Here is a 16623-nt window from a genome sequence, read left to right on the forward strand (position 1 = left end):
CAGCATCTGCTGCTTTATTGATTTGGTTAAAACTATCGGATTGCTGTATCATCTCATCTGGTTTATTAATGTCTTCAGTGAGGAAATCTGCAGGTAACAAAGTTATGGTACAGAGACAATTGTTGCTGCGGGCAGCACTTACCCTGGACTTGTGCATGTCTTTGGTTTTGAAATAAATTATGTGAAAAGGAGTACAAGTAACCAAATGCTCTTGATAAATGGGGAATACCGCAAAAACTGTACAAATAACAAGGAGGAACTGTTGTAATTTTTATTATACAACCATCAATTGTTTTGGAAGTTAAATCAGAGAAGCAGAATGGAAAATAAGAGTAGTTCTAAGAAAAAAATAAGAGACATCCATTCAAATGCACGGAGACTGAAAATTAGGATTGAGCAGAACTAGATTTTTAATAATCTGTAAACACATTACTGTGTTGTATGACTATGATTTCATAATTTACAAGTCACTTTGTATCTGAGAATGTGTAGTTTGTATCAGTATGTAGTATATTGGTAAATTAGTGAACTAGCAGCATGAGGTTTGGATCATTGTTTCAAACTGAAAATACTTTTTCACAGAAGATGATACTTTAATCTCACAAGCAATGCTTTTGTATGGAATTCAGATGATGGAGACATGAAGAGTGATGTCAGAGCATTTGTAGAAATGACACCACAATGATGAAATTATAATTTCAGAAAAATATACAGTCCACAAAGAAAAATAGTAGAGCCCCTGTCCCTGAGTGTCTAGCTTGCTCTTCCACAAAGGTGAGCACTGGAGGGCAGCACTGGGTGAGCACAGAAAGACAGCACTGGGTGAGCACAGGAAGGCAGCACTGGGTGAACACTGGAGGGCAGCACTGGGTGAACACTGGAGGACAGCAGTGGGTGAGCACTGGAGGGCAGCACTGGGTGAACACTGGAGAGCAGCACTGGGTGAACACAGGCAGGCAGCACTGGGTGAACACTGGAGGGCAGCACTGGGTGAACACTGGAAGGCAACAGTGACAAGAGCAGCCCCTAACCCAGAACAGATTCCAGAGGCCTTCACACACCTCCTCGACATTTCCATCTGTAGGTGACTACGTGACCCCACCCACTCATCCTCAGCACAGGCCTAGTTCTCACCACAACCAAGACAATGCAGCTCTCCCACCGTCAGTCTTGCCAGTGAACCAGTGAACCAGACTTGCTGTGTTCTGTATTACTAATATCCAACAAGGTTTGGCAATCACAATAAAAATGTCCAAGACAAGCAATCACACCTTTGTCCATTGGTACACAACAAGGTGATAAAACAACAGAACGCAATTAAGTCCAGCTCTATCACGATCAAGCAACTCGCTGATGGGATAATCCAGCAGCACCTTATGTTCTTAGTATCCAGCAGTGACTTGTAATTGTGAAAAAGTCATACAAGACCAACAAGTAACCTTTGATTAGACCCGAAGTGGCCTCTGTGTCCGAGCGTGCCACCATCTTACTGGAATTATCTCATGTGTTTTCCTTTTTACATAATACCACAAATACACATGAATTCACTATCAATTTAAATAATCAACCATTAACTTATAAATATTTTTTCCAAGAATTTGCTTTAAAAAAATCAAACTTGTCAAAATTACAAGCTTCACTTGGAATGCCAATGCCTCCATGTTATATGAATCAGCCCTCATTATATGTTATTTAATTCTATTCATCACCCATAAATAGGTGGATATCTATGCCCATGTTCCAATGTAGGCACAATCCCCAGTTCCTTCCCATGATCTATAATCAGCCTCCCCTCCAAGTGACTCTGTCTGTACGGCATCAGTAAAGTTGCCAACATAATCAACGAGCCCTCCCACCTTAGACATTCTCTGTCCTCACCCCACCCCCCACACCTCCATGGAACAGAAGAGATACTAAAGCCTGACAGCATATAGATCCATGCTCACACTCAGCTTCCATTCCATTGTTTTAAGAATAATGATTGGTCCAGTTATACGGTAAGATGGACTCCTGACTTCACTATCTACTTCATTATGGCCTTGCACGTTATTGTCTACTTGCTCTGTAAATGTAACACTCTATTCTACATTCTGTTATTACTTTTTCCTTGTATTATCTTGATGTACTGATGTGATGAAAAGACCTAATGGATGGCATGCAAAATGAGGTTTTCCACTGTATATCGGTTCATGTGACAATAATAATTCAATCACTAAATGGTGAATTTAACTTGCTGGGTGGGTTAGTAACTTTGCAGACAATACGAAGATTGGTGGCACTGTGGATGCGTAAGAGGATTGCCAAAGGATACAGTGGAATATGTGTATCTGGGTGGAAAAATGGCAGATGGAGTTTAATCGGGTCAAATCTGAGGTGTTACACTTTAGAAGATCAAATGTAAAACGACAGTGCACAGTTAATAGCAGAACCCTTAACAGTACAGACATACAAAGGGACCTTGGGTGGTAAGTTTAAAGGAGATGTGCATCTTTTACACAGGGTAGGGAATGCTTGGAAAACATTGCCAGCGTTGGAGACAAATATGGTTGATATGTTGTAGAGAACCTTAGACAGGCACATATGTATGTAAATGCATATGTGTAGGCAGAAGGGATTACGCATAATTCGGCTAATTTCCAGTAAAATTATAAAGGGCATCTTCCTGTGCTCTACTGTTCTATGTTTTAAATTTACTGCCTGGACTTGATGCTAATTCTACTGTGCATTTAGGATTGATTTCAACAATCAATAACTTAACATCCTTTCAGATGCTCAAAATGATCTGCCTTGTTTCTTTTTGTCTTCTTTGAATAATTATATCAAGAACAGTTGCCACATGCATTGATAAGCCACCAAGTTGTCTCTGGCTTGAGGGTTAGTCAGTCAGATAGCCTTGACTGCTTTTAGGCAACATGGAGTCACTGATCTTCAAACCAGTGTCAATGGGCTGTTTATAAAAGCCTTTGTTGGCAAGTTTCAATTGGTACATTTAATGTCAGAGAAATATATATAATATCCATGCTGAAATTTTTCTTCTTCGCACGCAAACAACACGAAAACAGAGGAGTGCCCCAAAGAATGAATAACGGTTATGATAGAACCCCAAAGCCCCCCCCAGCTCCCCCTCCCCCAAGTTCAAACTATTAAACCTATTTTAAAATTCTTTGCATTTATTGATGATTTACTGTGCAGCTACTTACACCATACATTGCTGAACCTTTTGAAAAGGCAGTTGAGACTTGACTAAACTGATGTGTCTGGATTACATGCAAGCCACATCTGGTACCGATGGATTATTTCCTTCCCTGATGGGTATTCATGAAGCAGACAGGGTTTTAAACATCTATTTGGTTCATGGTGTCTAACGTTATTGATATTCACTTTTTAATTACGGGTTTATTTCAGTTCAAATTCTTCAGCTGCCACAGTGCAATTAATACAGATAATTTGCCCAGATCTAGGAGTGCAAGTCCAGTAAGTTAACCACTGTGCTGCCACGACTCATTAGCACTGCAAACAAAATTTGTGTGAGATCTCTGAAACAATGTCCCACAACATCATCTTCCAAGCAAAAAAAAGGGTAGACAGAGAGAGAAAAAAAATTCAGCTGGTTGCTGCGCCTAGATTAGGGGTTGAGAATCTAAACATTGTTGAATTATGAAGCAGTTCTGTACACAGAGAGTGCTAGAAATCTGGAACATTCCTCCACAGTTGGTAGTTGATACTGGGTCAAATGCTGGGTGTATATCCAAGATTGACTGTTCTTGGTTTGTCCTTAGCGTTAAGGGAAATGGAGAAAAAAAACCTGCAGGAATATGAAATCAGTTTATGAATTAGTCAAGGTCATATTAATGCAGTCACAAGAGACTGCAGATGTTGACATTTGAAGCATTAATTTGCTGGAGGAACTCAGTGAGTCAAGCAGCATCTGACTAAGATATTGCTCAACCCGCTCAGTTCCAAAAGCAGATTTGTTTTATTACTCCATGGTTGGAACAGGGTTAAGGGTTAATTGCTCTAATTACATTCCTATATCCCATGCATACGATGTTGTTACTCTTTGGTGAGCTCTACCTGCTACAGGTTATCAAGAAAAAAACACATTTTAGTTTCTGTACTGTCACTGCTCTTCTTATCTATTTCATGATATTGTTAATTTGTTTTCAGCTTAACAATCATTGTTCATGGGAATTATGTTTGACAAATCCTCTATTATACTTTAGTCTCATCACATCCTCTTTTGGCAGATCCTGCTGGATTACAGTACAGTTGGTCAGTTATTCTCAGAATCAGAATGAGAACCAGGTTTAATATCACTGACGTATGTTGTGAAACTTGCTGTTTTGCAGCAGCAGTACATTGCAAACACATAACAACAATAAAACTATAAATTACAATAAGAATGTATACAGTGGATTCTGGTTAATTGGGCCATCGGTTAATTGGGACAGTTGCTTATTTGGGACAACTCTTGAAGAAAAACTAATTGAGAAAATAGCCGGGATTTCCTTGGTGTATTTGGAACACTAGGCTGTTTAATTAAGACCGGAGACTGTTGCTGAACAGTTTCTAATTTGTGTCAGTCGCGTGCACTTGTGTGACTGTTAGACACTACACCGTGCTTGGAGTGGACAGTTTTTAAACAGCGTCAGGTGCATTTTTTTTGTTTGGAAAGCGGTGATTTTTGTCACTGATAGCTGGCAACAAATATGTTTGACTCAGGACAGATCTTCAGAGATATTTTCACCTGGGCACCTGAACCTTACCACTGCTGATCCCTCGATGAAGACAGGTGGATGTTCCCTCAACTTCCCCTTCCTGAAGTCCACTATCAATTCCTCGGTCTTACTGATTTTGAGTACAAGGCTGTTGTTGCGATGCCATGCAACCAGCTCATCTGTCTCACTCCTCTTCACCTCCTTGTCACCATCTGAAATTCTGCTGACAATAGTTGTGTCATTGGCAAATTTAGAGATGATGCCTGAGCTCTGCCTAGCCATACAGTCGTAGGTGTAGAGAGAGTAGAGCAGTGGGCTAATCACACATCTTTGAGGTGTGCCAGCTTTGATCTTCAGTGAGGAGGAGATGTTATGCTCTGACAGTGCTCTCCCCGTGAGGAAGTCAAGGATCCAGTTGCAGAGGGAGGTACAGAGGCGCAGGCTTGGAGTTTCTTGATTAGAACTGAAGGTATGATTGTGTTAAATGCTGAGCTGTGATCAATAAACAGTACCCTGACAAAGGTATTGCTATTGTCCGGGTGATCCAAGGCCGTACGGAGAACCAGTGAGGTTACATCCATTGTAGACTTATTGTGGTGATAGGCAAATTGCAGTGGGTCCAGGTCTGCATTTAGGCAGGAATTGATTCTGGCCAGACCAAAGTCTCAAAACACTTCATCACAGTACTGTGAGTGCAACTGAGAGATAGTCTTTGAGGCAGCTCACCCTGCTCTTCTTGGGCACTGACCCTGCTCTTCTTGGGCACTGGTATGATTGTCCCCCTTCTGAAGCAAATATGAACCACCAGCTGCAGCAGTGAGAGATTGAAGATGTCTTTTGTTGTGTATGTGGCCTGGTTACACAAAAATGCTATTAATAAAAACACTGGAGACAGGAGCTAAGTTTCATGGTTCTTTACTGGCAGAGTCCGAACTTGACACACACATACAGATCAATACGCACTTAATAGTGCATGCTCCATACACGCCTAATAGCGCATGCTCCATACATGCCTAATAGAGCATGCAACGACGTGTTACTAAAACATAAAGCAGTCCCTTACTATAATGCAGGCTATAGGGTACACTCCTTCCCTTTTTTTTCAATAGTGTATCAACTGTTTTTTTTACTGGGGCATTATGCTAAACAAATATGTTTACCCTTAACATACAAATGCCTACCATTTGTTTACTTAGCAACTTAATAATATCAAATTATAACAAAGTAACATAATAATATCGAATTATAACAAGCCTTTTTTTTAAACTTTTGGTCTAAGACCCATTTATAACTCAAGTCTCTGGGCGGGGGGGGGGGTCTTCTCTAGATTGTCCGGCACTGAAGCAAATAGGTCTCACTTTGTTGACTGGAATAAATTAAAGAATCCACAAATTGGCAGGTTCCAGCCGTAAAGAGTAGTCACCTCCATCTTGCAAAGATGACGAAAGCAAAGTGAAATCCGTGAAAAGGTGAATGTTATTCTTAAAAATATGTACAATCATCAAAACTGAGATGGCATTGTAAAGTGTCTTCAAATAGTGTGTTCTTCAGTCTGTCAATAAACTTGTTTATTTTAATGCAGATTTCCACCTAAAAGTAATGAAAAGTTGACCTCAGAGCATAGGGAGTTAAGAAGATGTGCGCCTCCAACTTGCTAAGAGTTCTGGGCAGCAGATCGCCTCCGTATAATGAAGACTGCTCTGTGCAGCTGTCCTAGATATATACGTACCTTTGTGCTATCACTTGTCTTCCTTACCCATATCTCATTTGTTCCAACTGAGCTAATTATACAGCCAATCTTCATATTCTCCTTAGATTCCAAATAGATAGCCTGACCTTTATGATACCATCTCCTATCGTAATATAACTTTCCATCTTTTATTCGTGCTTCATATCTTTGTGCTGGTTGTTCAGCAAGAGTGCTGGGAAGATGCTCAGGAGATTTAAGCTTATTGAGAGTTTGCAGATCTTCCATTATCTGTTCACCTGTTAACAAGTAATTTAACTGCACAGCTGCAGGTTTTCGTCTTTTGTCTGTAATGGAAGCACGGTCATTAGGTCTCCTCCTTAGTTTCCTAGTCATTATTGGCTTTAACTCCATAGAATCTCCTGTGAGTTCCATTGATAGCCTCTCATTCTCAATCATCTTTTTCTTTTCTTCTAACTCAAATCTTTTTAATCTTCAAATTCTTTCACTGCTGCTTTTTTCTCTTTAATATAATTCCTTTCCACTTGTTTTGTCTCCAGTTGCAGAAAAAGCTCTGCATTTCGTATTCTTTTCTTGTATTGTTAATCTAGTTTCTTCATCCTTTTCTGATACTCCTGCAAAGTGCCTTCCTGTAACTGCTGTAGCTGTCTTTTGAGAGATGTCAATTTCTCCTGGTACATCTGCTCTTTTACTTCCAGGTAGTCTTCATCATCCTGCTTATTGGCAATATCTGTCTCACTTGCATCCTCTGTATCTTCATCCGATTCGCGGCCATAGATACTGCGTTCGTCATCATCGACACTGTCTAGCTCTTCCTCGTCATTGTAATAGTTGACAATGGGTGAGAGGAGAGCTGCGGACATCTTCCCTGCCGAGCTGTCCTCCTTTGTTGACACACCTAGGCCTTGATGGTGTGCCAATCGAACTGGATTTTCCTGAGCCATTCATGTCCCAGCTACGGTGGGTATTTTTCAGTACGTAGAGGTTCAGCTGTCTGTGTTTTATCTCTGTAAGTCACTATCACTTTAATTTTACCTTTGGGACGCACTTTCTGTCCTGTGTAAGTCTTTAGCAGTAGTTTAGTTCGTTTCAGAGGTATGTGAGAAAACAGTCATTTGTAATCGTGTACAGATCACTGTTAAATTTGAGCTTGTGTCCAACTCCATTTTCAGTATCACGCCTGCCACTTGTGGAGAGATCCTTATACTCTTCAATCATCTGTCTCTTTCACGCTGTGAAGTTGCAGACAAGGCAATTCACTTTCGTCTGAGTCGTTTTCATCAGATCTGCTTTCTTCCATTTTGTGTACATTGTTGTGCTTTCCTTTCCAGGGTTTCTTCTTTTTCTGTATTTTGTCCTTTTTCTGCTGTTTACTAGCTTTGCATACTCTGCCAATGTGGCCCTGTTTGCCACAGTTTCTACATTCTTTGTCTTTAAACCTATAGTCATCAGGGTCACAAAGGTCACATTTCTTTCCTTCATTTCTGTTCAGTGACATTTTATTCGTAGCATACTCCAGAGATTTTTGTTGTATCTCTGAAGCACCCTGTACTGCCGTTTCCGTTGACATTGTAATGTTCAGCACCTTCTCTAATGAAAGGTCTTTTTCACCCAGGAGCTTCTTCTCTGTGGTTTTACAGTGCCTGCCACACACTAACCTGTCCCTCAATGCGTCCAATAGACCAGCTCCAAATTGATAATGTTCTGATAATTTGCACAATTCAGCACAATATTCATAAATGCTTTCATTTTTGCTCTGATTCCATTTGTGAAATTTAAATCTTTCAGCAATGACCAGTGGTTTGGGGTTTAAATGCTGTTGGAGAGTGTCTACTAGTTGCTTGACTGTTTTGCCAGCTGGCTTTTCGGGGGTTAACAAGCTCCATAGCAGCCCATATGTTTTTGCTCCCATTAATACTGAGGCTACGTCCACACTACGCTGGATAATATTGAAAACAAAGCTTTTTCTCTTCGTTTTGACCTTCTGTCCACACTGAAACGGCATTTTTATCCCCTGAAAACAGAGATTTTTGAAAACACTCTCCAGGGTGTGCAAATTTGAAAACGATTGTTTCGCATTGTAGTGTAGACAGGGTAAAAGGAGAGATTTAAAAACATTGTCATGACAACACCACAACAACAATGCTTTTTCTGCTTCTGCTTGGTACTGCTGTTCTTGGTTCTTGGTCCTTGGTTCTTGATCCTCCAAAATATTACGCATGGAATTTAAACTGGACGTGGCTTTCAAGCTGGTCCCCTCGGTTTCTCTGTTTGCATCCTCTGTTCTTCTGTCCGTACGTACCCTCCGGTCTCCAAGTTTGCGGTGGTCGTACCCTCGATCTCCTGTACCCTGGGGTCTCTAAGCCGGCATTGTCGCTGACTGACCACCGCTGTTATAACGCGCAGTCGGTGTGAATGGCATGAGAGTTAAATTGTAAAGTGAGCTTTTTTGACTAGATCCCCAAAATTGATTGAGTCCATCTTTAAAAATAATAATGTCAGAAATACTGCGCAGGTCTGGCGGCAGAAGGTTCCACTGTCTTGGTTCTTGGTTCTTGATCCTCCAAAATATTCCACATGGAATTTAAACTGGAGGTGGCAGAGGGTGGGCTGAAGAAGGAGATTTTTGAAGAAGAAAAGCTGCCTTAAATTTAACTGGGTTTGGTTGTGTGACTGTGTTAGGATTAAGATTATTCCATGCTTTAATTGTGCGGGGGGAAAATGAATTGCCGTACACATCTGACTTGGTAGTTAGTGTTTCAAATTGAGTTGAGTGCCCTCTTCTGCTCCTAATAGGTTTGGGTTTGATGTGGGATTGGTAGTCTATGTCGAGTTGACCATTTAACATTCTGTAACTGTTGATCTTGGGTAGACGATGGCTTTTTGCGTGTGTTGTTTACTTTGTTGTCTATGTTAACAGCTGGTTTAGAATTAAACATCTCCACTGATTTGCTGACTTTGTAGTCATTTGTAACTCGCAAAAACAGCTCAACTTCATTGTCTAAACGAAGAAGTCCAGTCTGTCTTTCCCAGTTTTCTTTGTATTCCTTGAAGACATTGTTGAAAACTTTCTTTCACTGTTGTTGTAGGTACTCGAGTTTTTCACCAATGGAAATAGCACAACGCCGCCGCGGAAATGTAAAAACTATACCGTTTCCTCTTTGCTTGTTTTCTGTAGATGTGTCTGTGCATGCACAGTAGGAGTAGATTCGCCCAAACATCTGTTTTAGTGTGGACAGAGATATTTGGAAAAACGTCTAGTGTGGATGCCTGTTGTTTTTACACGAAACAGGCATTTTCAAAATTATCCGGTGTAGTGTGGACGTAGCCTGAGTAAGACGCTGGCTTTCTTTTCATCATTAACACTGTTAGCCTCACAATATACAGTGGAATGCAAAAGTTTGGGCACCCCTGGTCAAAATTTCTCTTACTGCGAATAGTTAAGCGATTAAAAGATGAACTGAGCCAAAAGGCATAAAGTTAAAGATGACACATTTCTTTAATATTTTAAGCAAGAAAACTTCTTTATTTCCATCTTTTACACTTTCAAAATAACAAAAAAGGAAAAGGGCCTGAAGCAAAAGTTTGGGCACCCTGTATGGCAGTACTTAGTAACGCCCCCTTTGGCAAGTATCACAGCTTGTAAACACTTTTTGTAGCCAACTAAGAGTCTTTCAATTCTTGTTTGGGGGATTTTCACCCATTCTTCCTTGCAAGAGGCTTCTAGGTCTGTGAGATTCTTGGGCTGTCTTGCATGGACAGCTCTTTTGAGGTCTATCCACAGATTCTCGATGATGTTTAGGTCGGGGGACTGTGAGGGCCATGGCAAAACCTTCAGCTTGCGCCTCTTGAAGTCGTCCATTGTGGATTTTGAGGGGTGTTTAGGATCATTATCCTGTTGTAGATGCCATCCGCTTTTCATCTTCAGCTTTTTTAGAGACTTTTTTGAAAGTTCTATTTTAACTTCATCAGTCCACAGGACTTGTTTCCAAAATGCATCAGGCTTGTTTAGATGTTCCTTTGAACCTTTTGAATAGAACTTTTTGGTCGCAATGAGCAAAGGTTCATTGGAGAAAAAAGGGTGCAAAATTTCATGAAAAGATCCCCTCTCCAACTGTTAAGCACGGGGGTGTATCGATCATGGTTTGGGCTTGTGTTGCAGCCAGTGGCACGGTACTGGTAGAGGGAAGAATGAATTCAATTAAATACCAGCAAATTCTGGAAGCAAACATCACACCATCTGTAAAAAAAGCTGAAGATGAAAAGAGGATTAATTAGATTGGATTAAATTCAACTTTAATGTCATTGTGTCGAGTACAGATACAAAACCAATGAAATGCAGTTAGCATCTGACCAGAAATGCAAAGAACAGTGTTATTTATAAAATAACTGCGAATAAAAAGTAAGTGCTACAGCACCCAAATATAAAAGTACTGAGACAGTACAATATGGGTGCAATGCTGCTTAACAATGTGATGAGGTTCAGCAGTGTCACAGCCTCAGGGAAGAAGCTCTTCCTGTGCCTGCTGGTGCGGGAGCAGAGGCTCCTGTAGCGTCTACCGGATGGGAAGAGAGTAAGAAGTCCATAGTTAGGGTGAGATGCATCCTTGATAATGCTTTTTGCCCTGTCCAGGCAGCGTTTATGGTAGATGTTCTCAATGGTGGGCAACTGGGTGCCGATAATCTGCTGGGCAGTTTTCACCACATGCTGGAGTGCTTTGCGGTCCGATACGGGACAATTGCCATACCACACTGAGATGCAGTTGGTGAGTATGCTCTCAATGGTACAGCGGTAAAAGTCCATCAGATGGATGGCTTCTACAACAGGATAATGATCCTAAACACACCTCAAAATCCACAATAGACTACCTCAAGAGGAGCAAGCTGAAGGTTTTGCCATGGCCCTCACAGTCCCCTGATCTAAACATCATCGAGAATCTTTGGATAGACCTCAAAAGAGCAGTGCATGCAAGATGGCCCAAGAATCTCACTGCACTAGAAGCCTTTTGCAAGGAAGAATGGGCGAAAATCCTCCAAACAAGAATTGAAAGACTCTTAACTGGCTACAAAAAGAGTTTACAAGCTGTGATACTTGCCAAAGGGGGTGTTGCTAAGTACTGCCATGCAGGGTGCCCAAACATTTTTTTGTTATTTTGAAAGTGTAAAAGATGGAAATAAAAAAGTTTTCTTGCTTAAAATATTAAAGAAATGTGTCATCTTCAACTTTATGACTTTTGGAAATCAGTTCATCTTTTACTCACTTAACTATTCACAGTAACAGAAATTTTGAACAGGGGTGTCTGACTTTTGCATGCCACTGTAACTCCACTCTCTCAATGTAAGTTGCCCAGTCTTCAATGCCACTATCAAATGCTGTAATGGTTCCAATCGTCGCCATCTTTGTTATGTTAATTTAGCCCCATTTTCCCCTTGTTTTCTTTTTGACTCACGTGTCCTTTTTGCTAGCGCCATGAGCGCACTCCGTCTAGATGTGTGTATGCCTTCTGGGGCAGGCAGACCCTCAGCCCTGGGGGTCAGCGCCGGCTGTGGTCTCGCCTGGACATGCTGCGGCTCCAACTGTGTCTCTTGGTCTCCCAACATTCCCAACCGCGGCTGTGCTCCTGCTTCCTTTCGGAGTCATGGCCTTGCTCTGCCTTCTTCTCCCACTCCATGGCTCGTACCTTGCGCTTTTTCTCCGAGTGTCATTATCAACTAAAACACTGCATTCTGATAAGATGTAGGTTCATTAACCTCGTCGCCAATTTGTTGTGTATGTGGCCTGGTTACACAACAATGTTATTAATAAAAATGCTGGAGACGGGAGCTAAGTTTCATGGTTCTTTACTGGCAAACAGTCCGAACTCAGCACACACATACAGATCAATACGCGCCTAACAGTGCATGTTACTAAAACATAAAGTAGTCCCTTATTATAATGGAGGCTATACGATACATCTTTGAACACTTCTGCCAGTTGGTTGGCACACGTTTTCAATGCCCTATCAGGAATATCATCAGAGCCTGATATTTGCGAGGGTTCGATCTTCTTGATAGATGTTCTGACATCGGCCTCCACAACAGAGATCACAGGGTCACCAGATGCTGCAGACTTTGAACTTTGATCATCACAGCCATTCATGATGAAAGGTTTTGCCCTGTTGCAAGTAATTGCCTGCATACCCTGGCAGAGCTGACATGCATCCAATTCCATCTCGAACTTCAATCAATTTGTTTTTTTACTCTGAAAATAGCTTTCCGGTTAGGTTGTACCTGGACTTCTTGTATCATTCTGGATCACTGGTCTTGAATGCCATAGATTTATCAGACTATGAATCTCCTGGTTCTGGTTCATCTACAGATTTTGGCTTGGGTATGTTCAGTATGCTCTTGAAGGTAAAGGTCTTGACGAAGTTGGTGACAACTATGGCCTATTCATTTCAATTCAAAAATGATTCTTTAAATATTGTGAATTCCACTGACTCAAAGCAGTTTTAAAAGCGCTCCTCTGTCTCCTTTGACCATACCTTCTTGGTCCTCACCACTGGTGCTGTGGTCTTGATTCTCTGCCTATATGTTGGGAGTAGAAGTACAGCCAGGTGACTGGATTTTCCAAAGTATGGGTGTGGGATAGTGCAGTAAGTGTTCTTGATGGTGGTATAACAGTGATCAAGTTTGTTGGCTCAGTTAGATCCACAGGTGATATGTTGGTGGTAGTTGTTCAGAGCCCTCTTCAAACTGGCCTGGTTGAAATCTACTGCAATGATAGTGAAGGCACCTGGGTGTGCTGTTTCATGACTGCACATGAGAAGGCAGGACCACATGCCAGAGAAGTTTGAGGTCGATTGGCTTTTCAGAAAGTTGTACTGTCTTGAGATAGATTCCCTGATAATGTTAACTATTCACATAGGTCAGACAGTGGCTTCTAAACTTAACCACACTTTTATGGAAGTTCAAGAGATGACAGATGATCTCAATCCTTCCTCCCAAAAATGTAATATTCTTAGACTCATGGGACTCTCTAGCCAATAAGCTGAAACAGGTGAAGGTGCATTGAAGAAAGACACCTTTGACTTCCATTGAAGGACACTGAAAACAAGAAAAGGAACAGAGGGGCACAGAACTTCTTGAACAAACCAAATTAAATTCCTCTTCTCCTTATCAGTGACAGTGCCTGTAGACCCTGCACAGACTTTATCTATCCCTTTTGATTTCATGAATCTCCAGTGGAGGCAAGTCATCATCAAAACTGAGGGACCATCGAAGAAGAAAGGGAGTTCACTGTCAAGACTGTCATTTTGCATGTTCCCTTAAATTAGTCTCTGCACTCTCATCTGAAATTTCTGGAAAGAATTAACTGATGAGCCATCAGTTGGGATTATCTGTGGCAGTTCTATACAGTATAAAGGTCTGCAGACCTCAGTAGGTACTTCTAAGACGGTGACGTGCCTCCACTTCAATAACATTGCCAATTTGCTCAAAACAAGATTCATCAAACAACAATGGGATCAGACATTTACCATCTTTCATTTATGATGACTAGCCAACATAGCAGCACAACTTTAAAATGATGCAATGGGATGACTTTCAACCAACCAAATAATCAATTCGAGAACTTCAATGTTATGATGAGAAAACTGCCTCCCACACGTCCCAGCCCACGCACCTGTCCCAGACCAGATAAGCGCTCCCGCACCTCCCGCGCGCGCCCGCCCCCTACCGGTGCTTCCGGCCTAAAGGTCAAGTGCGCCAGCAACCGGAAGTGAGTGCTGTTGAAAGGGAGTAAAACAACAACAATAATAAATTAAGTCTCATCATCACTGTCATCAGCCGGGTTGATATGTCCGTCGCATTGCGGCTGGCGTGGGACGCGGCATGTTTTCGGGACGACGGTGAATGCGGCGATGCTGACAGCGGATCAGTTGGTGTCAGCGGCAGTTGGGGCAGCGGCTTCTCACCGGTAACAGCGTCTTGAACTGAGGCTGGACCGGGTACGAAGGAGACTGGTGGCAAGCGTGGAGCGGGGCCCTGCACGCCCTGGATATGGCTTAGCTTTAACCGCAACAGCAGTGACGGTCGAACTTCTTCACTCTCTGCCGTCTCTTGGTCCTGAGTGAGAGCGGCTCTCAGTCCTGGAACAAGGGAAAGATGCCCGAGCTTGGCGGGTGCCTGCATCTCGTCACCCGCTGAAAGCCGTTGTGCATTCATTGATTAATTCATTCATTCCTTCCTCTCGGACAATTCCCAAAACGTTTTTTTCCTTTCCCGCTTCTTTGTTTTAAAAGTAAACTTGGATCATCCTTCCAAAGATGTATCTCTACCAGTTGTGGCCTGGAGAATAGATTCGCCTCTTTTCTTTGAAGGAGAATAGTCAACTTTTTTTGTTGGTTGTTTTATATATACATGTGCTTAAATTAGTTGGGGTGGGGGGGGGTTGTTGACTGCTGAACAATGAAGAAATCTGGAACATACATCAGCCTCAAGACCAAAAAGAAAGCTTCGAAACAGTTCTTGCGGGATGAACACAGAAATGCAAACGAAGTTCACCCTAATCCGGATCAAGAGAGTAGGAGCGAAGTGCAGAGAGAAAAGGTGAGCTCATCTTTCTCGGTGAATTTATGCATTATTCACTCTTTTATTTCTAGTGTTGCTTTTGACCGGCAGTATACGGAAAATGTTTCTAGCTGCTGTGATCAAATTGTAGAAATCCTAGAAGTTTGCGGCATATCATTATATTTACAACGAATCAACTACTCATCATAAATGTCTCTTACTAGTACTCACAGGTACTGACTTTAGTGCTTCCCTGATTTTTGTTTCGATAAGCGTTCTTGGACGTGGAATTTATTTTAAATCTTCTGACTGATTTCACTGCTGAGAATCAAATGTATTATCACACACAAAATGCTGGAGGAACTCAGTAAGTCAGGCAGCATATTATTACTTTGAGATATGACTTGTAATTTGTTCCTTTGGCAGCAGTACAGTAGAAAGACAAACATTACCATAAATCACAAAAGGAATAAATATTGCAAAACAAAAGGAATAAGGAGTTAGTGTTCGTGGACTGTTTGGAAATCAGTTGGAGGGGTAGAAGCTGTTTCTTCAATAATGAGTGTAGGTCATGATGGTAGTAAATAGAAGAAGACATGTCCTGGATAGTGAGGGCCCTTATTGAGGCACCACCTCTTGAAGATGTCCTCCATGTCAGGGAGGGTTATGCCCACAATGGAGGTTGCTGAGTCAATAAGCCTCTGCAACTTTTTTAATCCTGTGAAACAGAGCCTCCATACCTGGCAGTGATGTAAACAATCGGAATGTTCCGCACCAACATCTACAGACATTTGCAGGAGTCTTCGGTGGTGACATTCCGAATCTTCTCAAACTCCTAGCAAAGTAGGGCTTCTGACATGTGGTCTTCATGATTACATCAATATGTTGGGCATAGGACCAGTCCTCTGAGATGTCGACAGCCAGGAACTTAATACTGCTTGCCTTTATCACTGCTGTTCACAACTTTGATGTGTGTTACAGTTAGGACTGGAATGTGTTTTCCTGACTTCCCCTTCTTGAAGACTGCAATCAATTTCTTGGCCTTGCTGACACTGAGTACGAGGTTGTTGCTGCAAGATTAGACTACCAGATAATCGACCTCAATCTTGTATGCCTCCTCATTGCCATCTGAGACCTGGATGAATGTGATCTTACTATGTATTCTATAGAAATCTCTTTATTAAACACTATTAAATCTCCAGTCAGTCTGTGTAGTTTCCCAAAATCTAACACAGCCCTGTCAATCTTTTGTCATATTGAAAGGCTTCAGTTCAGACAATGTATTTGTAACTTCTCTCCACCCTGTATACTGTTAACCTTTATTCTGCAATGTAGTTTTCAGACTAAACTCTTATTTATAAGTTTACTGAAACTTGCAAGCTTCAATTTCAACTGAGGTGTTTACTTGTAACAAAAACAATATATTGGAAACGGGCAGCATCTCTTGAAAGGTAATGTTTCAGGTTGATTATAAATTAATGCAGAAAATACTGGAAGTACTTAGCACTTCAGGCTAAATCTGTGGTAAGAGAAATGGATCAATTTGAATGTATGGCTTTGTTTGTTAATTATTTCTAGCACTTTGGCTCGATTTTAGATTTCCAGCATCTCATTTTTTTTCTGGTTCAAGTTGATAACTTAGTGTTA

At 41.4% G+C, this 16623-nt stretch overlaps 1 protein-coding gene across 5 annotated transcripts in view; it reads left to right on the top strand.

Moving 5' to 3' along the window:
• Positions 1-14155: 14155 nt before the first annotated feature.
• Positions 14156-16623, top strand: part of mast2 (microtubule associated serine/threonine kinase 2) — a 456242-nt gene continuing 453774 nt past the window's right edge. For 3 of the 5 annotated variants that reach the window (XM_072273698.1, XM_072273699.1, XM_072273700.1), the window contains exon 1: positions 14156-15015. In XM_072273698.1, coding sequence (XP_072129799.1) covers positions 14875-15015 — 141 coding nt within the window. In that variant the 5' untranslated portion in view covers positions 14156-14874. The remainder of the gene's footprint in view (positions 15016-16623) is intronic. The other 2 variants (XM_072273701.1, XM_072273702.1) reach the window with 1 other exon arrangement.

This window comes from Mobula birostris, chromosome 12, assembly GCF_030028105.1.
Source record: "Mobula birostris isolate sMobBir1 chromosome 12, sMobBir1.hap1, whole genome shotgun sequence".
NCBI lineage: Eukaryota > Metazoa > Chordata > Chondrichthyes > Myliobatiformes > Myliobatidae > Mobula > Mobula birostris.